The sequence below is a fragment of the Hyperolius riggenbachi genome, chromosome 1 (assembly GCF_040937935.1).
Source record: "Hyperolius riggenbachi isolate aHypRig1 chromosome 1, aHypRig1.pri, whole genome shotgun sequence".
Taxonomy (NCBI): domain Eukaryota; kingdom Metazoa; phylum Chordata; class Amphibia; order Anura; family Hyperoliidae; genus Hyperolius; species Hyperolius riggenbachi.
This window is the reverse complement of record NC_090646.1, coordinates 482,368,040-482,395,820: the sequence shown is the minus strand read 5'-3', so window position 1 is coordinate 482,395,820 and position 27,781 is coordinate 482,368,040. Positions and strand designations below refer to the sequence as shown.

Below are 27,781 nucleotides of genomic sequence, written 5' to 3'. Positions count from 1 at the left end.
GTGCTAGACACAAGCGATAGTGTCTGGGTGCACATAGAAATACCAGAGCCAGAATTTGGAAATATCTAAATTTTCATTGGTCAAAAATGCAAGTCACAGCCTGTTGAGCACTGAGGGGTTTTTTTTTTCTTATTTAGTTAAAGTTATTAATTTGCACTTCAGGTGCGACATTGATAAAACCAAACAAAACTCGAATGAAAATTCAGAAGCATTTTTGATTTTCAGCACTAATAACAATGGCTTCTAGAATTTGATAGAATCAAAACAAATTTTAATGTGCACATATAGAAAAATAGAAAGCTTATTAATCATATACAGCAATGTAACTCAAAATGTATACATTTCCAAATCATTGCACTGTGTAAGTCAGTTATAGTATGCACTAAGAGTTTTTAATCAGGATGATACCATTTATTGGCTAACTTAGAGATGGATAACCAGTGAGCTTTCGGCTCATAAAAAGCCTTCGTCGGACATAGTATACACTACAAATATTCAGCTTCTGTTTTGTGAATTTAGAACTCCAGCTATTTTCATTTTAACCCTCCTGGCGGTCTATTAGAAACCACCAAGGGGCAGCGCAGAACCACCAAAACCACTAGCAGATCCACAAAATGCTAGCGGTTTTTGGAGCGGATTTCAGAGCAATTCTAGGCATGTTTTCTAAACATGCCTAGCGGTTTTGGGAGCGATTTTGGGTAGCAGGTTACTAAAACTGTTACAGTAAAAGCTGTTACTGAACAGCTTCTGCAACAAAAACGCCTGGCAAACCGCTCTGATGTAGTATTTTTCAGAGCGGTTTGAGTTTTTCCTATACTTTACATTGAGGCAGAAACGCTTCTGCAAACCGCACACGTGCAGCAGGAGGCACGTTTGCGGTTTGCGGTTTGCTACAAACCTCAAACCACCGGTGTGCACCATCCCATTGAAATACATTAGCCAAGCTGTTTTACAAGCGGATGCGGCCGGCGGATCGCATCCAAAACCGCTCGGTGTGCACTGGGCCTTAGAGTTTCCACTGCATGGATTTCATTTCTCGGAGTGACTGCATTTTTTTTGTTTGTAGTGATGCTGACACCATCATGCACATTCTGGTGTGTGCTTTTTCACGAGTGCAATGCATTTTTACACAGTCACTTTTTGAACATTTCCACAATGTTCAACAGCATACACACGAAAAAAAAAAATTGTATTAAAGAAAGCAATGTTATGAGATTATCTTGCGATACCCCAGTTTAAGGGACAACTGAAGTGACAGGTATATGGAGGCGGAGATATTTATTTCCTTTTAAGCAATACCATTTGCCTTGTATGCCCCACTGATGCACTGCCTCTAATACTTTTAGCCATAAATCCTGAACAAGCATGCAGCAGATCAGGTTTTTCTGACACTGTCAGATCTGACATTATCATCTGCGTGCTTGTTTCTGGTGTTATTCAGACACTAATGTAAGCCAAATAGACCAGCAGGGCTGCCAGGCAACTGGTATTCTTTAAAAAGGAAATAAATACTGCAGCCTCCATATTCTTCTCATGTTAGTTGTCTTCTAAATGTTATTTCTCTAGCCAATCCAATCGCATAACACACACAATGGCAAAATACAAAATATTAAGCCATTAAACAAAATTTGTGAAACACCAGCAATTAGTTATTTCCCTTCTGGTTTCCTGTATCTCCTAGGTACAACAGTAATGCATTCGTTATTTCATGAAGCCTCACTTATTCTGCTGCAGTCTAACACACTTTAACCACTTTACCCCCTGCGGTACGGATTTCTGCGTCCCTTTTTCCATCCTTATAAAACCAAGGGACAGAGAAATCCATACCTCCTGCGCTACCGCCGATGTCCGCGCTCCCGGTGCTCGTGCAGAGATCAATGAACGGGAAAATCCATTCCCGTTCGTTGATCTAAGCCCCCGCAATGATCTGCTGCTTCTATGAGAAAAAGCGCGATCATTGTGATTTTCCCAGCCTCATAGTGCTTCCTGTAAGCATGAACAAAGACTCACTGTGGCCATCTTGTGGCGAAATAGTAAAACTACACCCTAAAGCATTTTACATATAAATACATTAGTTTTACACAATAAAATTAACTCATTACCTCCCACACTCCCCAATTTTTTTTTTATTTTTTTTATTTATTTTTTTGTAATAAAAAAAAACAAAAAAAAAAAACAACAACAAAAAACCCCATAAATAGTTACCTTGGGGACTGAACTTTTTAAATATTTATGTTAAGAGGGTATAACACTGTTACTTTATAAACTATGGGCTTGTAATTAGGGATGGATGCAAAACTGAAAAAAAATGCACCTTTATTGCCAAATAAAATATTGGCGCCAAACATTGTGATTGGGATATAATTTAAACGGTTTTATAACCGGGACGAATGGGCAAATACATTTCATGGGTTTTAATTACAGTAGCATGCATTATTTAAAAACTATCATGGCCGAAAACTGAAAAATTATTTTTTTCCCCCACATTTTTTCCTATTTTCCCATTAAAACACATTTAGAATAAAATAATTCTTGGCATAATGTCCCACCTAAAGAAAGCCTAATTGGTGGCGAAAAAAACAAGATATAGTTAATTTCATTGCGATAAGTAATAAAGTTATAGATGAATGAATGGAAGGAGCGCTGAAAGGTGAAAATTGCTCTGGTGTTTCAGGGGGTAAATCCCCTCTGTGGGGAAGTGGTTAAAGGAGTTATCAGGCTAAATGATGTAAAATAAGTGCCGCCTGTGCAGTACGCTCCGGTCCACATGGCACTGATTAACAGCACCGCAGGCGCAGTACAGGCCGACCTCCAGATCGCCCGGGACCGGGAGGCAGCAGTGGCGAACGGCTGATGGCAGAGCTGAGGCGAGGGACATGCTGGGAGCTAGGGGCTGGATGAAGCCCTGGGTAAGTTACACTTATTTTACTTCATTTAGCCTGATAGACAAAAATTACTTACGGTAATGTCTTTTCCAGAAGACGAAAAGGACAGCAACCCTGAGACTTGTCTCCCTCCAGCATTCAATGGACAGGAAGCTAGATAAAACATTTGCATATTAGATTAGATAGGGATTAGATAGGTATATACACATGGTTTCCCCTTACCCCATCAGTTGTAAAAAAAGACTCCACACAGAATGATGCTTCAAAATAAATTTTAATAGGAAATATCCGGGTGGGTAGTAAGGGTGCTGTCCTTTCGTCTTCTGGAAAAGACATTACCGTAAGTAATTTTTGTCTTTCCCAGGACGTCTCAGGACAGCAACCCTGAGATGATAGACAAGAACAAACTAGGGGGGGACAACAGCTTGCAACACTTTTCTGCCAAAACATAAATCAGAATTTGACAATACATCTAATTTATAATGTTTGACAAACGTATTGTGACTCGACCAGGTGGCTGCTTTACAAATTTGCTCAATAGTAGCTCCTGCCCTCTCTGCCCAAGAAGTAGAGACTGCTCTGGTTGAATGTGCCTTGATTGCTGACACCAGCTGCCTTCCTTGATGAACATAGGCTAAAGCAATGGCTTGTTTAATCCATCTGGCAATAGTTGGTCTCGAAGCTTGTTTGCCTTTGAATTTTCCTGCAAATAGCACCAGGAGAGCATTAGATTTTCTCCATGATTTGGAACGTTGAAGGTACTCGATCATACATCTTCTCACATCTAAACAATGCAACTTGCTCTCTTTTTGATTAGATGGGTTATTACAGAAAGATGGTAGAAAAATCTCCTGGGATCTGTGAAACTTGGAGGATACTTTCGGCAGAAAGGATACATCTAGACGCAGAGTAATTCTGTCCTCACCGATGATGCAATAAGGTTCATTTATTGAAAGAGCCTGGAGTTCCCCTATTCTTCTGGCAGTTGTTATTGCCAGCAAAAAAGCAGTCTTTAGGGTTAACAATTTTTCAGATATTTCTGCAATTGGCTCAAAAGGTGGTTCACATAAGGCCTGTAGTACTGTATTTAGATCCCAGGAAGGGATTTTTGACTGAACGATTGGTCGAAGTCTTTTTGCTGCTTTAAAAAACCGGACTACATACTCGTCCTCAGCTAACCTTCTCTCCAGGAAGACACTTAAAGCCGATACCTGTACCTTTAAAGTGCTGATGCTAAGGCTTTTCTCAAATCCACACTGTAAGAATTCTAATACAGAATTTGAATGTGTCAAGTCCCTTTCGTTCTTCAAGCACCATGAATTATAGGTTTTCCATGCCTTCTGATATATTTGGCGTGTAACCTTCTTTCTGCTCTGAATGAGTGTTTCCGATAATTTATTAGAGAACCCTTTGCCCTTTAGTATTTTCCATTCAGGCTCCATGCCGAAAGCCGAAGCAGACTCAGGTTGGGATGAAGCGCTGGGCCCTGTGTCAGAAGATCCTGACGACCTGGAAGAATCAGATAATCTGTAGCTAAACGTTTTAGCAGAGCAAACCAAGGTCTCTTTGGCCAGAAAGGAACAATCAGGATTACTTGTGCTTGATCTCGACATATCTTGTTCAACACTCTTGAGATAAGATGCAGAGGAGGGAAGGCATACATCTTGTGATGACTCCAGGTGATTGAAAATGCATCCACCTCCCATGGATCGTCCCGCGGGCACAGAGAACAAAATAGACGACATTTCGCATTGGCTCGTCTCGCAAACAGATCTACTTGTGGGGCCCCCCAGAGATTTGCTATCCTCTGAAACTCTTGTTCGTTCAGACTCCATTCGTCCTGGGAGAGATCTTGTCTGCTTAGATAGTCTGCTAGATAATTCAGGGTCCCCTTGAGATGTAACGCTTTCAGGGAAAGTAGATTCCTTTCTGCCCAATGCAGAATCTTTAATGCTTGGGATCTTAGACCACTGCTCCTCCTGGTACCCCCCTGATGGTTGAGATAGGCCACTACTGTACTGTTGTCTGTACGAATAGTCACATGCGTTTGGAGAATTTGAGCCTGAAATGATTGGAGTGCTTCCCATACAGCTTGCAATTCTCTGCTGTTTGAAGACCGTCTGCGAAGATGAACAGACCACTGCCCTTGCGCCAGAAGAGTATTCAGATGTGCTCCCCAACCCCAGGAGCTTGCGTCTGTCGTTATAACCGCCTGGGTTGGAAAATCCCAAAGGTTTCCCCTGGAGAGATGCTCTGTCTTTAGCCACCATAGCAGAGAATGTTTGACACTCCATGGAATTTGGAACTTCTTGTCCAGGGAGGATAGATGTTTGTCCCATTTGGATAAGATCCAGGTCTGAAGTTCTCTCGAGTGAAGTTGACCCCACTGTACTGCTGGGAATGATGCAGTCAACAGACCCAGTAATGCCATAGCTTTTCTTATCGAAATTATCCTCCTGCTCTGAAAAGAAAGAACAGAATTCAGTAAAAAAGTCAACTTTCTGGGAGGCAAAACAAGTTTCTTATTAGCAGTACATATTTCAAAGCCAAGAAACTCCATATTTTGTTGCGGCTGCAGGGATGATTTTTCCCAGTTAATCACCCACCCAAGTGACTGCAAAAATTCCAGTGTAAACTTCATTTGAAGTTCCACCGATTGGACAGAGGGACCCCAAATTAACAAATCATCCAGGTAGGCCATAATCTGAATAGAGTTTAATCTCAGAACAGCTAGAACCTCTGCCATGACTTTTGTAAACAGCCATGGGGCTGATGATAAGCCAAAGGGGAGAGCGTTAAATTGAAAATGTCTTACCTCTCCCTGAAGAAGGACTGCGAACCTCAGGAATTGTTGCGACTCTAGATGAATCGGAAGATGCAAGTATGCGTCTTTGAGATCCAATGAGGTTAATAGACAGCCTTCCTGCAGTAGGTTTACCACTGAGCGAATGTTGTCCATTCGGAATTTCCTGTAAAGTACTGCCTTGTTCAGCCTTTTTAGATTCAGGATAAATCTGTAGCTGCCTTGGGGTTTCTTTATGAGAAACACAGGGGAATAAAATCCTAGGCCTTCCTGGCATCTTGGTACTTGCCTGATGACTCTCTTTTCCAGGAGGGTGTTTACTTCTTTTAACAGTGCCTGTGACTGATCCGGAGTGTTTGGAGAGGGAGTCACAAAGAATTGCGTTGGTGGGCGCCTGATGAACTCTATTTTGTATCCCTGTGATATTATGTTTAACAGCCAAGTGCTCTGGAATGTTTCCTGCCATCTTTCGAGGAAGTGGGCCAGTCTGCCGCCCACCGGGATTCTGGCGTCATTGTTTTGATGGAGGATTCGTACTGGTGTAAGTCGGATTTCCTCTTGGTCGTTGCATCTTATTTGGTACCCACTTTCTCTTCTGGGTATTTTTATTCTCCGTTTCTTGTTTTCCTGATGAACGAAAGGAGCGATTGAAACGAAAATTCCTCCGTTTAATTGGAAAGTTCTTCTTACTATCAGCAGATCTTTCCAAAGTTTCTTCCAGCTTTGTTCCAAACAAAAGTCTGCCTTCACATGGGATACCGCATAGTTTAGATTTGGACGACGTATCTCCCTGCCAGGTTTTTACCCAAACTCCTCTTCTGGCAGAATTTACTAGAGCTGTGGTTCTAGCAGTTAGACGGACCGAGTCATCTGCCGCGTCTGCCAAATAATTTGTAGCATGTAAGATCTTGGGAAACATATTCAATATATCCCCTCTAGGCATCCCAGATGCTATTTGTGATTGTACTTCCATCAACCATACTTTCAAGGACCTAGCCACAGCTGTAGCTGCCACAGACGGCTTGAAGTTTAATGAAGCCGCTTCCCATGCTCTCCTTAGGATGTTATCCATTTTCTTGTCGATTGGATCTTTCAAGCAACCGAAGTCCTCAAATTGTAGATCCGCTCTCCTGGACACCTTAGACAAAGAGGGGTCCAGCTTAGGCGCGGTTCCCCAAAACTTCTGATCATCTGCACTATACGGGTATCTCTTGGCCAAAGATTTTGGCCAGAAGGCTCTCTTTTCTGGATTGTCCCATTCTCTCTTAATGATCTCTTTAAGACTATTGTGTACCGGTATAAACGACATCTGAGGGTCTGACAACGTTTCGTACATCTGGTCTAGGGGTGTTAACGTTTTCTTTTCTGTAGTGATCCCCATTGCCTGGTGCATGGCTTCTAACAATTCTTTCATAAAGTCTGTAGAAAAAGCGAATTTATGACTCTTGCTACTCTTTTCTTCTGCCTTATCTGTCTCTGAAGGAATTTCATCAAAGGAAGAAATTTCCGATCCTGCATCAGATCCCTCTGAATCTTCTGAAAGCAGAACGTCTAATTTTCTCTTTTTTGTAGGGGAACTATCAGCAGGGGCTGGATTTGACTGTTTAACCCCCCTAGAACCAGAGGGGCCCGGTATTGACCCCTCTGCCCTAGGTGGCGAGGCGGCCGAGCTTTTCATGGTTTCCACCGCTGAGGAAATTTCGGCTCTAATCCAACCTTTCAAGTCTTTAAACATTGAAGGCGATTCCTCTCTGACAACCTTCTCTGTACAGGATTGACATAAGGGTTTAGATGAAGATGATGACAAGTGACCCTTGCACACTGCACATTTCTTGGCGGGCTTGTGAGTTGCAGAGCCTTTGGGTTTGTCACTGTCATTTTTATCAGGTCTGCTGGGAAGTTCTGTCTTATCAGCTCTAGTTTCTGATTTCCCATCCACTTTACGAGTTTTAGGCTATAATAAAACAGAAACATAAAAAAAAATATCAATCAGCCTGAGAACCCTCTGATTAGTGCCAATATGAATCATAGAACCACAAATGATGCATACCAGAGAGGGTACGGAGCTTGACTCCACAGAGCCCTGGGAGGAAGATCCGCCGGCAGCCTCCATAGTCACAGACACTGAAAAAAGTGACTAAGTAAGTTTAATAGCCCTGCTATTATTCCTGCCCTGCCCACAGAATAAAACACATTTATCACAGGCCCCAGAAGATCCTACCAGTCCTGAAGATTTCCTCTCCGATAAGTCACGCCAGCCTCCACCTCCGTCAGCAAGGAGGAATCTGCGCTGAACGCCGCTCTGGAGCGCACGCCGGGCCAGGAGACTACCTGCTTCCGGCTTCTGGTCACGTGTGGTGCCAAACACGTGATCCGCGGGCGGGACTTCCGTAATCCGACGACTTCCGTATCCTGGGGAAGGCTCTAGCGTGCAGCGTGATCCCGCGCGAGGACAACTAGCCTGCGCAGACTAGGGGGATCGCACAAGCCGCGGCTCCTGCAACAAGCATGGGTGGCCAGCCAAATCCCCACCACTAGCATCCTGCTGGACAGGATAACAACTGATGGGGTAAGGGGAAACCATGTGTATATACCTATCTAATCCCTATCTAATCTAATATGCAAATGTTTTATCTAGCTTCCTGTCCATTGAATGCTGGAGGGAGACAAGTCTCAGGGTTGCTGTCCTGAGACGTCCTGGGAAAACTCCTTTATTGAAATGAAAAGGACTAGAATACCCCTTCACCTATAGTAACTACAAACTTTATGCTAAAAAATACAAATAAAATAAGTTAAAGGACACTTTAATTGTATCTATCTTCCTTTTCATGAAATGACTTTAAGATATTCCATTTTTAATTTTATGTTTAAAACTACTTTAAGTTTTAACTGTTTTATTGTTCTTGCTAAATGGCACATTCATTGAAGTATGCCAGAGCTAAAATCTATGAACTATTGACCCTTTTAATCTCTTTCCTGCTCTCAGAAGCCAATTTCTTCTAGGAAAGTGTTTTATAGTTGAAATTTATCAGCGAGGGACTGTAGTCACTTCCTGTCTGAGTCAGGACTGAGTCAGCCACTTACATACCTGATATTTAACTTTTTCAGGCAGAGAAAGGAAAAGAGGAACACAGCATAGTTATTTGTGTGCTGTACATACCCAAGTCTATCTCATGTCACCTCGGGTATCCTTTAAAAACAAAGTTCAAACAGCTCCACATAATAGTAGTAGAATATCTGCACAATTACTGTCCTGATGAATTGTGTTTATAGGCCTCCTAACAAAGTAGTGGAGGATTTAAACTGAATCTCCCATCGGTGTCTCTATAGTTATCATTGCAACTATGTTAGATATTCTAATAGCTGCTACAGGTGACTTCAAAGGGTACAGTCATGTTAAATTTGTTGATCGATATAAGACACCTCACCCCAAGGTCCTGCAGCTCTTACAACAGCTAAAGGATTGGATCGGCCAAGAACTGCAGCTATAGCTTTCACCCATGCAGGAGGAGAACGCATCTCACTGGGGTCTGTAGGCAAAGGAGGGAAGCCCCATGGATCAACAAGGATTAAGTGTTTCACCCTGAAATTGAAGACAAAAACACATGTAAACCAAGCAGAAGTGAGCAATTACTGTAAGATAAGACTTAAAAAAAAATCCCAAATACTTATGCATGGTTATTTTTTGTATTATAAATTTTAAACAGGAGAACATTGCCTATCACCATATGGTAGCATGGGAGCAGGTGAATGTAGATATGAAATGAACAGCGGAGTCTGAAAAAGCGGAAGTAGGAAGAAAATAAATATTGTTGTAGATAGGCTTTAAGGCTGGCCAACACAAGAGGTGTTCTGTGATTAAGGCCCGTTTCCACTGGTGTTTTGGATGCGAGGCGATTGTCGCATCGCCTTGCATCCCTCCGCAAGTACTTCAGGTTGTCTTCCGTACAACTGGATACAGCGTCATGTTGCTTCCCGTCAGTTGGTATGGGGACTCTGATGCGTGCTGCCGAAAACTGCAGCAGGTTATCCATAATTTTCCCCGCATCGCGTAGGTAAATTTACGTCAATGGGAACTACTCCATTGACGTGAACTGGTTGCAGTTTCCTTGCTTTGCCGTTTCCGCATCGCAACACGTCTAGTGAAAACGGGCCCGTATTAACTCAATTGTTGCTGGAAAAAAAAAAAAAAAAAAAAAAGCTAGCCCCTCAAGTCAGCTCTTTTTGTAGAAGAGATTAAAGGTACGTCTGATTTTACAGCTTGCTTCCATGTAAGCCTGTAAAGCCCATTAATAATTCTGGATTCTTTACAGAGATGCAATTTTATCTCTCCGGTGCGTTCACATCACACATGTCAGCGGTGCAGCGGGTTCCGACAGCAGATAGTGCATGGTGTGCGTTTACTGGCAACATGACTGTTCACAGTGGAAGTAAAGCATGCTTACACTGACATTCAATGGGCTTGATTCTACGGCATTAACTGCTAGCACAGGCGTGCTAAGCAGTTAACACACGGAGCGCCGCTTGCGCAGAATTGCGCGCACAAAAGTCCGCGATTGCGAGGCGCATGCGCGGCGTCAGAGAGGACGGATGTAACTCCTCACTGCTCCGCTCCCAGACCGAGTGCCGCCGCTAAATTGAGCCATTTTTAGCAAACCACCTGCTGCCAAACTACCTAGTGGGACGGCGGAACATGTCCAGAACCAAAAAAACCAAACCTGGAGAAGAACCGAGCACTCTGGACCCCCATATCCAACTCTCATCTACCACGCCTGGCCACTAGATCCAAGATGGCCGACAACACGCTGCAAGCCTCTCGCAGCTCCTCTCCGGCACAAGACGAAAATAGCAACGACATCTTCGAGGGTCAAGATGAAGAGGAACAAGCCTCAATCCCCTCTGCCTCGCAAGAAAACTTAATTACTACAATTCAGAAAGTATTCAGAATCGAGCTGAGGGCCGCAGTGAAGGACATCAAAATGGAGATCAGGGAGCTTGGAGGTCGGGTCGCTGATTTAGAAAAACAAACGGATGACATTACCGACACGCTCACAGCTGACAGGGCCCTTATTGATGCCCAGGCTGAAAAAAATCGATACTCTTGAACTCCGTCTCGAGGACGCTGAGAACCGGAATCGGAGAGCTAACCTGCGCATTAGAGGGATGCCGGAGGATATCACCGACCTCAAGCCCATGGCTCACAAGCTCTTCAAAGCCCTGCTTCCACAGGAGGATCTCTCCTCCTTCCGTATCATCCGGATCCATAGAGCCCTATACAAGCCCCGCAATACGGATCTTCCGCGTGACATCGTGCTCAAGCTGCACCATGAGGAGGTCCGGGACCTCCTGCTGGAAGCTGCCCGCAACCTTACAACTTTACCCGAGGTCCCCGACACGGTCCAGCTCTTCGCTGACTTGGCCCCCACAACGATCCAGCGTAGACGGGCTCTCCGCCCCATCACCCTGTCGCTACAAAAGGCTGCGGTAAAGTATAAATGGGGATTCCCCTTCTCGCTAAACTTCACGCACAATGGCCGCAGCCACACGTGTCGCACATTAGAAGAAGGGAGAAAGATCTTACAGGCTGCCTCTATTCCGGCCGAGCCGATGCCCCCGGCCCCTCTTCCCCAACAGCCCTCCAGACCAGCGAAAATATGGTCCTCCAAAAGAGCCCGACTGCGCACCTCACAAAATTAAGCGAGACCGAGGCCCTACACTCCTCTCGCTACTACTTCTACACATAGAACTCGCTCCCAGGAGCCACTAGAGCCGCTGAAAGGGTTAATACTCTATGAAGCCCCGTGAGTATCCATATGGCTATGAGGGATAAAAAGATATAACTTATGCCTACCCCTGCAATGACTTTATTACAATGGGCCACTAATATCCCCACTAACCCCCAATCTGTTTACTCCTGCCCTCTTCCCATCCCTAGGGGGTTAATAAAGTAATGCGCTACCCTTAACAATAAAGGCCGACCGAGATGACCACCTGAACACTGACTCTGAATCTAAATGGCCATAACCTACTGGGTCTGGCAAACAAAGGCTGGAAGCTTTTTACTTGATCTCGCACTAGGATAGACTATACTTTACCGAGATAAGGTCATGAACATTGACTCTGAACTTTATCAGCCACAAGGTATTTGACCAGGCGAGCAAAGGTTAGAAGCTATCGGTTTGACCTTGCACTAGGTCAGTCTATACCACTAAGGCCAGCCTTATCATCTGGAACATGCCCCCATCCCAACCATGGCTGAAGATACCTCGGGAACTAAACCTGCCTCACAGGCACCCTTACATAAAAATGTATCAGGCAAAGCCCTTTTGGCTCCCTGGGCTTGACATATTAATCTTTGATAATATACATATCTTGGTTCTGACTATTTCTATACTGTTTATTATAATGGCCACTAGATGGCAGCGGTGGAATGATATTTGTACTGTTTAGCCTGGCATACTGTGTTACAAATTTCAAAAATGGCATAAGGTCTGGGTGTTCAAGTGCTGCCTCACACTATGAACTGTGCTGTCAGTCTTATTTTATTGCTGGCAACCCACTTCATACATAAGGGACGTTTGTCCCATCAGGAAGTTCCTGAACACCTCATGGTCCATTCTGAGCCATGTTGGTTATGTTTACTGATGTTTTATGTTTTTTTCTATCTGTTTAAATATCCACTTACTAATATACTGGTTGTTATACAGTCTCAATGGTATCCGGGAAGAAGCAAATTGGCCCCTAGAGCACAAACGCTATTTTACTTTTATCAAAGCATCTCTTATGACCCTTTTTGAACAATGTCCCCGATTAATATTATATCCCATAATACCAAGGGCCTTAATTCGCCACAAAAAAGACGCAAGGCATTTATTGACTATCAAAAATGCTCTCCAGATATTATTTGCCTCCAGGAGACACATTTTACAAAACGAGCAACCCCTAAATACTATCATAAAAATTACCAACGATTTTTTGCTTCCTCGGCGGATACGAAACATAGAGGCGTACTAACCCTATTGCATAATTCATTGCCGTTTGTCCTAGACAAATGTGTAACAGACTCATCTGGCTGCTATGTAGTTCTTATTGGAACACTGCAATCCCGCCAGGTATGCATAATTAACCTATACGCCCCCCCAGAAGCTCCCTTGACCCCTTTAAGAGAAGTGTTAAAATTGCTAGAGGAATATCCTAACACATCTTTAATCTGGGCTGGCGATTTCAACATAGCCCCAAATTCTACATTAGATAGATCCCACGCCACGCCATCGGCAAAACAAAAGCAGCAATCTACTACATTGCAAACACTACTAACTGCAGCCCACCTTGTAGATACCTGGAGAGAATATAACCCCCTTATATGAGGATATACCTTCTATTCTCCCTCCCACCACACCTACTCCAGAATAGACATGATTCTCCTATCGACCCCATTAATACCTAATCTATCCTTCTCCAGACATGTCATCAGTGCGTGGTCCGATCATGATATTGTCTGGACAGCTTGCGCCTCCCTTACTACTCCACTTGCCCGCCCTCCATGGAGATTAAATGAGAGCCTGCTGGCTGATGGCGAAATAGTACTTGACCTACAGGAACGCCTTACAGAATATTTCACGATAAACGACACCACCGACATTAGAACAGACACACTGTGGCTGGCCCACAAACCCACCATTAGAGGCCAGATAATCAAAATAGCCTCCCAACGCAAAAAATCCCTGACAGAGAGGCAACGCTCACTAGAACACAAACTAACCCAACTCCAACTAGCCCATTCACACCAACCTTCTAGATTTCTCCAGAAGCAAATAGAGACCACCCAATCACAGATAAACATTTTGCTATCAAATCGCACAGAAAAAGCGATTCGCTGGACGAGAGCGAAAGTTTATGCACAGTACAATAAACCTAATACATGGCTTGCCAGAAAGCTACGCCAGACCCAAGCCCTTAACAAAGTCCATCAAATTAGAACTAAGAGGGGACCAGTCACGTCTGACCCTTTAAAGATCCATAGGGAATTCGCAGATTATTATCAATCCTTATATACAGCTAAAAACAACAGTGGCCCATCACACCATCCCAGTGAGTTTTTAAATAACTTAAGAGCCCCTCGCCTCCTCCCAGAAAAAGCGCTAGCCTTAAATATGCCGATCTCAACACTGGAAGTCCAGATGGCCATTAAACGCCTGAAACAAGGTAAGGCTCCTGGACCAGACGGTTTCTCGGCCATATACTATAAAAAGTTTAAAAATATCCTAACCCCATATCTAACTAGACTATTTAACACACTCTTGGATGGCAAACCCCTGGCTCCAGAGTTTCTACAATCTACCATTGCTGTGATTCCCAAGCCAAAAAGGGACCCACTGGACATCAAAAATTATAGGCCAATCTCACTGCTTAACTTAGATTATAAACTATTTACCTCAATCCTAGTGACAAGACTAAATAAAGTACTAGGCCCATTAATTCATAGAGACCAAGTGGGGTTCATCCCGCAACGACAGGCCTCTGATAATGTCAGGAAGGTCGTGGGCCTTCTCCATGTCGCTGCCTCCAGGAAGCTGCCTTTAGCACTGGTTTCGCTCGACATGGAGAAGGCCTTTGACACAATAGACTGGCCATACATGCTACAAGCTCTGCAGAGGGCGGGTATTGGGGGCTCCTTTCTAACAGCTATACAGACCCTATACTCTACTCCTTCTGCCCAACTTAAGCTCCCCACTGATAACCCAACCACAATCTCTATCCAAAGGGGAACCAGGCAGGGCTGTCCCCTTTCGCCAGCCTTGTTTGCCTTAACCATAGAACCACTGGCGGCCAAAATTCGCCAATCACCCGACATCCAGGGAATAACTGTTGCAAAAACCAATTATAAAGCCAACCTATTTGCTGACGACTTGCTCCTCACCCTAACATCCCCCCACACTTCCCTACCTAATTTAATTGACCTAATGAAAACATTTGGCAACATTTCAGGTCTCTCCCTTAATATTACCAAATCAGAAGTGCTCTTCACAAACTTATCTAAAACACAGGCAGCTGCTATCACTTCTTCTTTAGGTCTCTCACTTCAAACCAAATACATTACATATCTAGGAGTAAAGATAGCAGCTAACCCTAAAGAACTATTTAACCTAAGTTATAAACCAATGTTAGCTTCCTTAAAAGCAGGATCTAATCAAATGGAATATGCCAACTATATCTTGGACAGGAAGAATACAAGCAATTAGAATGACCCTTCTACCCCGCCTATTATACCTTTTTAGAACACTCCCGATCTTAGTAACCAAAACTTCCCTTAACCACCTGAGCGGTCTGGACGAGCTGAGCTCGTCCAACACCGCCGGAGGTCGCCGCTCAGGCCCTGCTGGGCCGATTTTAATCAAATAAAAAGCAGCACACGCAGCCGGCACTTTGCCAGCCGCGTGTGCTGCCTGATCGCCGCCGCTCTGCGGCGATTCGCCGCGAGCAGCGGCGAAAGAGGGTCCCCCCAGCCGCCTGAGCCCAGCGTAGCCGGAACAAAAAGTTCCGGCCAGCGCTAAGGGCTGGATCGGAGGCGGCTGACGTCAGGACGTCGGCTGACGTCGATGACGTCACTCCGCTCGTCGCTATGGCGACGATATAAGCAAAACAAGGAAGGCCGCTTATTGCGGCCTTCCTTGTTTATTCTGGGCGCCGGAGGCGATCGGAAGATCGCCTCCGGAGCGCCCTCTAGTGGGCTTTCATGCAGCCAACTTTCAGTTGGCTGCATGAAATAGTTTTTTTTTTATTCAAAAAAAACCCTCCCGCAGCCACCCTGGCGATATAATCAGAACGCCAGGGTGGTTAAAGACCTTCAAAGTGCCATCTTTAGGTTCATCACAAACAATAGAAAAGCAAGAATAAACCAGAGAATAATGTATATGAATAGAAGCCGGGGGGGACTGGGAGTTCCAGATCTATTTAACTACTATAGGGCTTCACAACTAGCCCAAATTGCCCAGATACATGCTGAACACTCCCCTCCCCTATGGGCTGAAATAGAAAATGGCTTACTGCAACCCCTCACATTCCAAGCACTACAGTGGTCATCTCGAGTCCCCCTATCCAAGTACCAAAAACTATCCCCGCTAACTGCCCATTCCTTATTGATCTGGAACAGACTCAAAATCCAAAAAGGACTGCAATCAAATATCCCCTCTCAGACTCCTCTGTTTGGTAACCCCAAATTTTCCCCCTGGTCTGGAGACTGGAGCACTGGGATGGTGGAAGGAAAGAGGTTATACCACTCTTAAAAAATTTTTACTGAATGACAAACTACCCACTTGGGAACAATTTAAAGAAACTACCTCCTTTCCGTCCTCTGAGTACTTCCATGCTATTCAGATTTATCATTTTATAAAATCGCTTTGTCCCAATAATATCACACTTCCACCTAGGACCACATATGAAGCTTGGTGTGCTTTACACCCCTTAGAAGGCGGTCTTATTTCCTACATTTATTCTTTGCTCTCCCAACCAACGGAATTCACAAAAACACGTACAATGCTGCAATGGGAAAGAGACTTAGGCACCACTCTGACAACTGAGCGTTGGTCTAAATGTTGTTTAACACTTACAAAAGGCAGTAGCTACTTTTCCCATATTGAAACCAACTACAAAATACTACATAGAACCTATGTTACACCTATTAAAATGCACGCAATAGCTCAGACCAACTCTTACCTATGTTTTAGAGGTTGTGGCTTGCCCGGAACTATTGATCACATTTGGTGGTTCTGCCCCAAAGTTAAAAAATATTGGTCTCAAGTCACCTCCTTTCTCAGCACAGCACTTGAAAAACCTCTTTATCCAGACCCCTTGCTCCTACTCCTAGGAGATAGGCCCTCTGGCTGGAATTATCCTCAGCACAGACTCTCCCAACACATAGCCAAGGCAGCCAGACTCCATATTGCGAGACAGTGGAGACAACCAACACTGTCAATGGATCTTACCGATCACATTATCATTGACATCCTAATCTCTGAACGAACGCTAGCCATTATCAACGACACCACTGATGCCTTCACTAGAACCTGGCAGCCCTGGCTTTCATGCTCACATACGATAGGTCTCCGATCCTGTGCCGTTTCCTTCTGAAATAAAATCAACTAATGCTCTTGATGGCCAAATACATTAACCCGGACCTCAAATTATCATATATGACTGGTATAGCTAACCTAAAATATGTATATTTTACACTGCTGATTTTGCTGTAAGTGGACTGTATTCTCTCACCTTGTACTGTTATACTTATACTATGCCCTATGTTAAGGGCTTATGGAAAGCAAATCTGTATTCATTTGATTCTTTTCAATAAAATACTTTTGAAACTAAAAGTCCGCGATTGCGTGACTTTGCGCGCGCAAAACTGCGTGAGGGGCACTTCGCGTGTTAACTGCTTAGCACGCCCGTGCTAGCAGTTAACGCCGTTTAGAGAATCAAGCCCAGTGTGACCACCACCATTGCAACACTGCTGCAATGCAACATGAATAATGTGAAAGTCGCCTAAGTCTTGAAAATGAGTTACAAACTCCTACTCTGTGTAGCTAATGCAGCAAGATATGAATTGCCTGGCTGTCCATAATCAACAAACTATGGATTCCTGTCTTATGAAAAAAAAAGTGCAGATATAATTTCTGTCCATTTCGGAACATCATATCTCACTGAATTGAAATGGAAAGATAATGGTCAAGAACAATATAATTACCGAACCTCTTGCAGAGCACTGAAATAGGTTGGTCCGTTTTCAGTGAATGTATAATTGCAAATCGACCTAACTGTACATTTCTCACTAAATGTATCATGGCAGTATGGAAGGTACTGATTTCCAAGCCCACTGCTAGGGCTGCGAATAACATCATTGCCACTCTGTGAAATGGCTAAGTGTTTCCAAAACCATTAGCAGTTAGACAGTTTCAACTTTAATGGAAACATGCTGAATGATTGTGTTACAGACATAAGTGCTAAACCGGGCTGTTTGCCAACAGACCATCATGGATAACATTACCTAGTCTTAACATCTTGAAAATCTACTCTCAAGACACCTAAAATACCCAATTATTAAACAAATTATACTTTATATAGATTTATCCAACCAAGTTTTAGACCTTGACAGCAGTAAAACTGGTTTTACAGCTCAAGTACAAATAAATCCAAAAGAACAGTTCCACAGAAGGAAAACCGAAGATTTATCCGACATGAGAACTGCAAGGGAGACAAAAGTGGATCTCGGAATCACAGCTGTCTGAAAACTATTAGCAAGAGACATTTAATAAAATGCAATAGTTGACTCCACAGCCCTGCTACATGGCAGAGAACCGAGACATGTTGAGTCGGTGCATGGATGCAACTCCATGGGGGGGGGGAGCAGCTGCTCGTATGAAAGAGCCCTCAGTGATGCAAGCAGGTGCCAGGATTATTTGTAACTCAACCGCTTGCCTGTAAATAATTAGAAGGGCTGGTTCACACTGCAAGAGCTTTTTCTAAGCACTTGTGATTTTAAAGGCTCTTGCTAATGTAATGCTATGTGTGTGTTCTCACTTGAGCAATGTAATTTTATATAAAAAAAAAATACTCACAGCATTGTATTGGCAAGAGCTGATCATGTCACTAGTGCTAAAAAAACAAAAAAAAAAAAAAACAATGTGAACCAGCCCCAAGTCTGAAACTCTGCCTATCTTGGCAAAAATCGCCATACTGTTTCGAGCCCAAAGTGTTTCCGGAGCTCTGTGGCCACCACTATTTGCGATATGTCATGGATCACCTCCAGTTGGGTGGCCAACACCTAATAGGTGGTTGCTAAACTGTAGGCGGGTCACGGCAATGCAGGTGGGGTGGCCACAGAGCTTTGTAAACACTTCGAGAAGCTGACGGGGCATTGGTGTATTTTAACACATGCATGGCACAAAGGCGACTTTGGCATTATAGATGGAATTAAAGTCAAATTACAAAGGTAATTGTTGGCCTACTGTAATAATTCATCAACAGTGCACAATACCGCAATTTTGCAAGATAAAAATGAACATTTAAATTTTTAATAGATTGTCTACTTGAAACTGCCAAGCAATGATACTTCTCTTACATAACAGTATCTGAGTTTAAAAGCCAATGCTGGACATGCAGGTATCTTAAAGGGAACTTAAACTGAGAAGGATATGGATTTTTCCTTCTAAAATACAGGTAGTCCTCGGGTTACGTACGCCTGCTTTACAAACGCCCCACCGATAGCTCCGCCCCATTGATGTCACCGCGAGCGCCGGATTCCTATGATTTACATGTTTTTAAGTAGTTTAACATTGACCTAAAGAGGGCATGTGTGTGGGGAGGTGAGCAGCTACATACCGCACACCTCCCGTGCCCTGGCGTCACCCTCTGCCTCTACTAAACACCTCCGTATCATTACAGAGATACGTGTCCTCTGACGCAGGCTGGGAGGCGACCCGGCATACTGCGCATGCGTAGCGCAGTACAGTATCCGGGTCAGAGGACGCGGATCTCTGTAATGATACGGAGGTGTTTAGTAGAAGCAGAGGGTGACGCCAGGGCACAGGTGGTGTGCAGTATGTAGCTGCTCACCTCCCCACACACACATTGCGTCTTTAGGTCAATGTTAAACTACTTAAAAACTTTTAAATCACAGAAATCCGGCTCTGTCCCGACTTAAGGACAGATTCAGGTTAAGAACGAGATGACAGTCCCTATCTCGTTCGTTAACCGAGGACTAGCTGTAATACCAGTTGCCTGCCTCTCCTGCTGATCCTGTGTCTCTAATACTTTCAGCCACAGCCCCTCAACAAGCATGCAGATCAGGTGCTCTGACTGAAGTCAGACTGGACTAGCTGCATGTTTGTTTCAGGTCTGTGATTCAGCCACTACTGCAGCCAAATAGATCAGATCAGCAAGACTGACAGGCAACTGGTATTGTTTAAAAGGAAACATCCTTATCCCTCTCAGTTTAGGTTCCCTTTAAGTATATTACAGCAAGTGCCCTCTCATTTTTTAAGATAATTCCAATTTCTAAAATATTAAAGTTTATTGCTAGTAACTGATCTTGCCTTTCAGATTTAGCTTACAGAAATAGACTCTCTCTTTCAAAACAATGTGATTTTTCCAGTTATAAATTTAAACAATGGCAGCCTATCAGAGGCGTAGCTAGGGCTTTCAGCGCCCGGGGACAGACTATTAATGCACCCCCTAAGGGGAAGGCTGCCGTGCCAAAAAAGGGGCGTGACCATATAATAAATGTGGGCGTGGTTATGGGTGGAGCCAAATGTACAGGAAGTTAGCAGGCTCACGCTCACCCACCCTCCCTCAGTATGTACCTTCCAGCATGTTCCAATACAAATTCAGCAAGCATTAGCCCCCCCATCAAGACAAATTCAGCTATCATGAGGCCCCCAACAAGACAAATTCAGCGATCTTGAGGCCCCCAACAAATCATGAGGCCCCCAACAAGACAAATTCAGTAACCATGAGGCCCCCAACAAGACAAATTCAGCAGTCATGAGGCACATAAATAGACAGCATTTCACATAAATAGGCAGATGCCCCCTTAATATGGTAGACACCTCTCACCTGGCAGCAGTTCCCCAAAATACACTCAATCCGACAGCAGTGGTTCCCCAAAAATAGGTAGCCCCAGGTCTATAGGTGTCCCCAGAATAGGTGGCCAGCAGTATAGATGTCCCCAGAATAGGTGGCCAGTGGTATAGATGCCCCCAGAACAGGTAGCCAGGGGTATATGTGACCAGTATATGTAGCCAGGTGTATATGTGCCCAGTATATGTAGCCAGGGGTATATGTGTCCAGTATGTGTAGTCAGGGGGTATACGTGCCCAGTATGTGTAGTCAGGGGGTATATGTGCCCAGTATATGTAGGCAGGGGGTCAGTGTTCTCCCCAGGCTCTTTTAGCCGGGTGCTCCACCCGGCTAGTTTTGGTGAGCACCCGGCTGTCATCTCTTCTGAGTTGTGCAGAGAAGCGCCGGCCCAGTATTCCCTCATCATGCCCCACCCGGCTACTTTTCCATGCCACCCGGCTGGAAAAATTTCTGGGGAGAACACTGGGGGATATGTCCCCAGTATATGTAGGCAGGGGGTATATGTCCCCAGTATATGTAGGCAGGGGGTATATGTCCCCAGTATATGTAGGCAGGGGGTATATGTCCCCAGTATATGTAGGCAGGGGGTATATGTCCCCAGTATATGTAGGCAGGGGGTATATGTCCCCAGTATATGTAGGCAGGGGTATATGTCCCCAGTATATGTAGCCAGGGGGTTTATGTCCCCAGTATATGTAGGCAGGTGTGTCCCCCAGCAGGAGGGGAGCAGCGCAGTGGAGGGAGAGCTATGGGCACAGTGGGGAGGGGCAGACCTCTCCCATCCCCTTCCGTCACCTTAGGGGGCTCTCCCTCCCTCGCTGTCCCCTCCACAACTAATGTCCGGGTGGCTGGCGGGACTTACCTGCGTCTAGTCGCAGCGCCGGATGGATCTGTCGCTACTCTGGTCTAGTCCAGACCAGAGCAGCGGCTGCAGGACCCGAACTTCCGGCGCTGGAGCGAGACGGAGGTAAGTCCCGCCCGCCGCTGCCAGCCACCCGGACGGACATTAGTTGTGGAGGGGACAGCGAGGGAGGGAGAGCACCTAAGGTGAGAGAAGGAGGGGGGAGATGGCCCCCCTTTTCCACCGCTGCTCACAGCTCTCCCTCTTCTCTGCGCTGCTCCCCTCCCAAAAAAAAAAAAAAAAACCTGCAGCTCAGCTGGGCGCCCTCGGGGACCCGGCGCACCTGTCCTACCCCGACCCCCCCTAGCTCCGCGTCTGCCTATCATATTTACTCACCTCTGAGGGTGTTTTATGGAATAAGAAGCAGCTAGGAATCCACCCAAACTATGTCCCAGGAGAATCATATCTTTAATTCCCATCTCCTCTCTCCATTGCTCAATGGAAGACACAAACTGTTCTTCTGCTGCATCTGGATCACTTGGGAAAGTTGGTCGGGAACTTCGTCCAAATCCCAACAAATCAAAAGCATGGAGAGTTCGACGTGAACTTAGGTGGTCCAAGTTCTGAATCCACAGTCCTATACCCCCTCCAAAACCGTGCACCATAACCAAAGGGGTTTTATCTCGTATTTCAGGGCTCACTGTCAAAGTCCAAATCTTGTTCTGATCTGGTAGAGATACATAGTGGGCTGAAAACCTATTCTTGATGCCTGAAAAGAGAAGAGGAATAAAGTATTAAAAAAAAAAAAAAAAAAAAAAAAACCAAAACAAAACAAAACAAAACAAAACAAAAAAAACACACCCACAATCTCTCTCTCGCTTGAACAATGAAACAATAAGTCCTATATATCAGGATTTAGAGGCTCACGGTACAAACAGGGATTATGCCTACATATATACACAGTGCTGTGAAAAACTATTTGCCCCCTTCCTGATTTCTTATTCTTTTGCATGTTTGTCACACTTAAATGTTTCTGCTCATCAAAAACCGTTAACTAGTAGTCAAAGATAACATAACTGAACACAAAATGCAGTTTTAAATGATGGTTTTTATTATTTAGTGAGAAAAAAAACTCCAAATCTACATGGCCCCTTTGTGAAAGTGATTGCCCCCCTTGTTAAAAAAATAACTTAACTGTGGTTTATCACACCTGAGTTCAATTTCTGTAGTCACCCCCAGGCCTGATTACTGCCACACCTGTTTCAATCAAGAAATCACTTAAATAGGAGCTGACAGAGAAGTAGACCAAAAGCACCTCAAAAGCTAGACATCATGCCAAGATCCAAAGAAATTCATGAACAAATGATAACAAAAGTAAATGAGATCTATCAGTCTGGTAAAGGTTATAAAGCAATTTCTCAAGCTTTGGGACTCCAGCGAACCACAGTGAGAGCCATTATCCACAAATGGCAAAAACATGGAACAGTCAGAATTTTTTAAAAGCGGACACTCCATCCTTCTCTGGGTGCTTGATGTGGTGACCAGGCACGTCACCTTAGTAACATAAGATAGCGAAGTACATCAGCGCACCAGTCTCCGTTCAAAATGCAACGCACATTTTATTGTGCATAAGTCCACATAATAGATCCGACAATTGTTTCGGGGGCCACACAGGGTACCCCTTTCTCAAGGCAATGTGCCACATTGCCTTGAGAAAGGGGGACCCTGTGTGGCCCCCGAAACAAAAACATGGAACAGTGATGAACCTTCCCAGGAGTGGCCGGCCGACCAAAATTACCCCAAGAGCGCAGAGAAAAAACTCATCCGAGAGGCCACAAAAGATCCCATGACAACATCTAAAAAACTGCAGGCCTCACTTGCCTTAGTTAAGGTCAGTGTTCACGACTCCACCATAAGAAAGAGACTGGACAAAAACGGCCTGCATGGCAGATATCCAAGGCGAAAACCACTTTTAACCACTTGATGACCCCAGCCTTTACCCCCCCTTAAGGACCAGCGCTGATTTTGCTGATCTGTGCTGGGTGGGCTCTACAGCCCCCAACACAGATCAAACACCAGGCAGAGCGACCAGATCGCCCCCCTTTTTTCCCCACTAGGGGGATGATGTGCTGGGGGGGTCTGATCGTTCCTGCCTGCGTGTGGCTGGCGGGGGGGGCACCTCAAAGCCCCCTCCACCGCAGGATTCCCCCTCTCCCTCTCCTCCCTCCCCCGGAGATCGGAGGCTGCACAGGAACGGATCTGTCCTGTGCAGCCTCTAACAGGCTCCTGCCTGTCATGTGACAGCGATCCCCAGCCGCTGATTGGCCGGGGATCGCTGATCTAGTACAACGCTGCTACTGTTAGCAGCGTTGTACAAATGTAAACAAAGCAGATTATTTCCGCTTGTGTTTACATTTAGCCTGCGAGCCGCGATCGGCGGCCCGCAGGCTATTCACGGAGCCCCCCGCCGTGAATTGACAGGAAGCAGCCGCTCGCGTGAGCGGCTGTTTCCTGATTAATTAGCCTGCAGCCGGCGACGCAGATCTGCGTCGCTGGTCCTGCAGCTGCCACTTTGCCGATGCGCGTTATGAGTGCGCGGTCGGCAAGTGGTTAAGCAAAAAGAACATTAAGGCTCGTCTCAATTCTGCTAAAAAATGTCTCAATGATTGCCAAGACTTTTGAGAAAATACCTTGTGGACCGACGAGACAAAAGTTGAACTTTTTGGAAGGTGCGTGTCCCGTTACATCTGGCGTAGAAGTAACACAGCATTTCAGCAAAAGATCAACATACCAACAGTAAAATATGGTGGTGGTAGTGTGATGGTCTGGGGTTCTTTAGCTGCTTCAGGACCTGGAAGGCTAGCTGTGATAGATGGAACCGTGAATTCTACTGTCCACCAAAAAATCCTGAAGGATAATGTCCGGCCATCTGTTCGTCAACGCAAGCTGAAGCGATCTTGGGTGCTGCAGCAGGACAATGACCCAAAACACACCAACAAATCCACCTCTGAATGGCTGAAGAAAAACAAAATGAACACTTTGGAGTGGCCTAGTCAAAGTCCTGACCTGAATCCTATTGAGATGTTGTGGTAGGACCTTAAAAAGGCAGTTCATGCTAGAAAACCCTCACATAAAGCTGAATTACAACAATTCTGCAAAGATGAGTGGGCCAAAATTCCTCCAGAGCGCTGTAAAAGACTCGTTGCAAGTTATCGCAAACGCTTGATTGCAGTTACTGCTGCCAAGGGTGGCCCAACCAGTTATTAGGTTCAGGAGGCAATTTCTTTTTCACACAGGGCCATGTAGGTTTTGAGGTTTTTTCCCCTCACTAAATAATAAAAACCATTTAAAACTGCATTTTGTGTTCAATTATGTCATCTTTGACTAATAGTTAACGGTTTCTGATGAGCAGAAACATTTAAGTGTGACAAGCATGCAAAAGAATAAGAAATCAGGAAGGGGGCAAATAGTTTTTCCCATCACTGTACACCGTATTTTTGGGACCATAAGACGCACCTTGGTTTAGAGGACAAAAGTTGGGTGGGGGGGGGGGGGGGGGCGCGAGGGGATACTACACCTGGTGCATCCATGATGCAGGGGTGTCTTGTGGACGTTTTCCTCCCAAGCTGTCTCTCTTCAAAAGCACCCATTGTGCATAGAGGAGTTAAAACAACTGGAAGCAGATGAGCAATGTAGCAAAAACACAAGGGGGAGAGATCGCAAATTCCAGCTCCACAGGCATGCTTTCAGCCCTCAGGATAGTACACAATGGGCATGATGCTATTCAAGGTGATAAGCAAGTTGCAGATGCGAGCCACTTATCACCTTGCCATCGCACGAGGATTACCGGCAAATCCTATTGCCAGTTTCACTCGTGCGATGGCCGATCGTTAGGGAGCACTACTCAGGCGAAAGCCTGAGCTAAGCTCCCATGATACGGGTGATGGGGAGCGAGGTTTACCCTGTGGTGCTGTCCATCAGCACCACGGCCTTGTTCCCCACACATGCGCACACCCGCTGAACATACACCGCCGCTGCATCTGGGGGCCTCCTTTAATAAGGAGACCCCCCAGAGCTCCCCGCCGGCAGCCACTAGTCTGTGCAACCCCCCACGCAGCTGCACAGATACTTGGAAGCAATTTCCCTCCCGCCGCATCTCACTGCAAGTCCCCGCCATGTAATTACAGTGTATGAGTCACTGCAATTACTCTCTCTATAGCAGAGAGAGTCCCGGCAAAGCATCTTTGAATCAGCCGCTGGGGCTCCCCATTGGTTCACAGTCTGGACCAATGAAAATGGCTCAGACTGTGAACCAATGGGGAGCCCCGGCAGCTGATTCAAAGATTTGGCGGGACTCTGCTATAGAGACAGTAATTACAGTGACTCATACACTGTAATTACACGGCAAAACTTGCAGCAGGAGCTAAGCGGCGGGAGGGAAATTGCTTCAAAGCATCTTTGCAGGTGTGTGTGTGTGTGTGTGTGTGTGTGTGTGTGTGTGTGTGTGTGTGTGTGTGTGTGTGTGTGTGTGTGTGTGTGTGTGTGTGTGTGTGTGTGTGTGTGTGTGTGTGTGTGTGTGTGTGTGTGTGTGTGTGTGTGTGTGTGTGTGTGTGTGTGTGTGTGTGTGTGTGTGTGTGTGTGTGTGTGTGTGTGTGTGTGTGTGTGTGTGTGTGTGTGTGTGTGTGTGTTGCACAGACTAGCGGCGGTCGGCGGGGAACTCTGGGGTCTCCTTATTGAAGGATGCAGCGGCGATGCCGTGCGTTAGCATGTTTAGACCTGCTTTTTGCAGGTCTAAGCTAAAGCTCATGCTTGCCAGGAAGGCATGCAAAGTGTAATGGGATAGGGTGTAAGGAGCTTGCTGGGCGATATTATCGTCCAAGAGAGTTTTTTTTAACGCCCTGCCTAGGGCTAAATGCAATTGGATCAGGTGACTTTATTGTCGCCTGATTATCGGACTCACCAGCATTTAACGCTGGCGAGTCTGACAATTGCATCAGGCCCAATTTGTGCTCAGTGGATAAATAGAAGCAATCCCGCACATACAGATTAGGGCAGATCAACTCATAAACAGAAATTTCCATGCATGGAGATTGCAAAGCCAGCAGGACAGTAAAGGTCCATGAATCTCACCACACTGACATTCATAATATATAGTGTAAATTATATTTTTCTTACACTGAAGGATCTTGGATTCTACTGCCTTTAATTTTGACATGGATGTTGGGCACCAGGACGGTATCCAGCCAGTTAACCAGCTTTGAGACCTATACCAAAAGAAAAAGAAAATCATAAAAAGATGGGGAATGCAAAATTAGTAAAGTGGATCCGAGATGAACTTTTACTCATTGCATAATTGTGTTCCTTTCTTATTGTTTATAGGGCATTCCTCAAGCCAAATACTTTTTTGGTTTTGTTTTAATGCTCTAATTCCCTATAAACTAAATAAGCCACAGGTTTTCAGAGAGTCAAGGCACTTTCAGACAGTAGCAAGGGCTCATGGGAGCTCAGTCTGGGTAGGAGGAGGGGGAGGTATTACTAGCCAGAGATTACAGAGGCAGAGGTGAGGAGGGAGGAGGAGGAGGGGGGGGGGGAATTAGGTTTTTTGCTCAAGATGCAGATAAGCCTGCCTCTGTGTAATGTTTACACACAACATGGCTGCTGTCATTGTATCACAGGAAGAAATATTCTTATTCTATTAAAGCTGTTTGCAGCTAGATTTGCTGTGTAAACTATCTAAACTTTAGATAAGATCTATACACAAGTTACTTGTTATAGTTCGTTTTTCATCTCGGATCCGCTTTAAATAATATTTTTTACATTGCATGACTTTGGGGTATAATCACTAAACTACGGCAATCGCAATAGCATGTAAGTCTTAAGCACGATAAGCAGAGCATGGTAACGGGTTTTTACCATGCTGCAAAACGCTCCACCTATCCTACCAAATAACATCCCAGGTGTTTGTGTCTGTGTGTCCTGGGAACCATACTGCGACATGCACATGTGTATGCAGGGCCACAACTGCGACCCAACCCAGCGCCCATTAATGACAAAGGGGACTAATTGTTAGTTGTGTATAAGACTTTACCACAGTTTAGTAAATATACCCCTGTATTTGATATAGAGATAAAGTCAAACCATTCTAACACAAGTTTAAAAACAGTAATCTTGCATGCCATGCCTATTTAAGATGGTGGACAGTTTTTGTTAGTAGTGAAACTATGATATAGCAACCCTAGAGTCTAGTTCAGGTATGGGCAAACTCAGCCCTCCAGCTGTTACGGAACTACAAGTCCCACAATGCATTTGCCTTTATGAGTCATGACTGTGGCTGTCAGACTCCTGCAATGCATTATGGAACTTGTGGCTTAAAGAGACTCTAACAAAAATTGAATCCTGTTTTTTATCATCCTACAAGTTCCAAAAGCTATTCTAATGTGCTTTGGCTTACTGCAGCACGTTCTACTATCACCATCTCTGTAATAAATCAACATCTCTCTCTTGTCAGACTTGTCGGCCTGTGTCTGGAAGGCTGCCAAGTTCTTCAGTGTTGTGGTTCTGTGATGCATCTCCCCCCTCCAGGCCCCTCTCTGCACACTGCCTGTGTGTTATTTAGATTAG

At 44.9% G+C, this 27,781-nt stretch overlaps 1 protein-coding gene across 4 annotated transcripts in view; it reads right to left on the bottom strand.

Annotated features, from left to right (window-relative positions):
- ABHD4 (abhydrolase domain containing 4, N-acyl phospholipase B) overlaps positions 1-27,781 on the bottom strand; it is a 111,902-nt gene that overhangs the window by 35,863 nt on the left and 48,258 nt on the right. For all 4 annotated transcript variants that reach the window (XM_068241864.1, XM_068241845.1, XM_068241873.1 and 1 more), the window contains 3 exons: positions 26,336-26,424; positions 21,557-21,929; positions 9,117-9,271 (listed from right to left, as the gene is read on the bottom strand). In XM_068241864.1, the coding sequence (XP_068097965.1) occupies positions 9,117-9,271; positions 21,557-21,929; positions 26,336-26,375 (568 nt within the window). In that variant the 5' untranslated portion in view covers positions 26,376-26,424. The remainder of the gene's footprint in view (positions 1-9,116; positions 9,272-21,556; positions 21,930-26,335; positions 26,425-27,781) is intronic.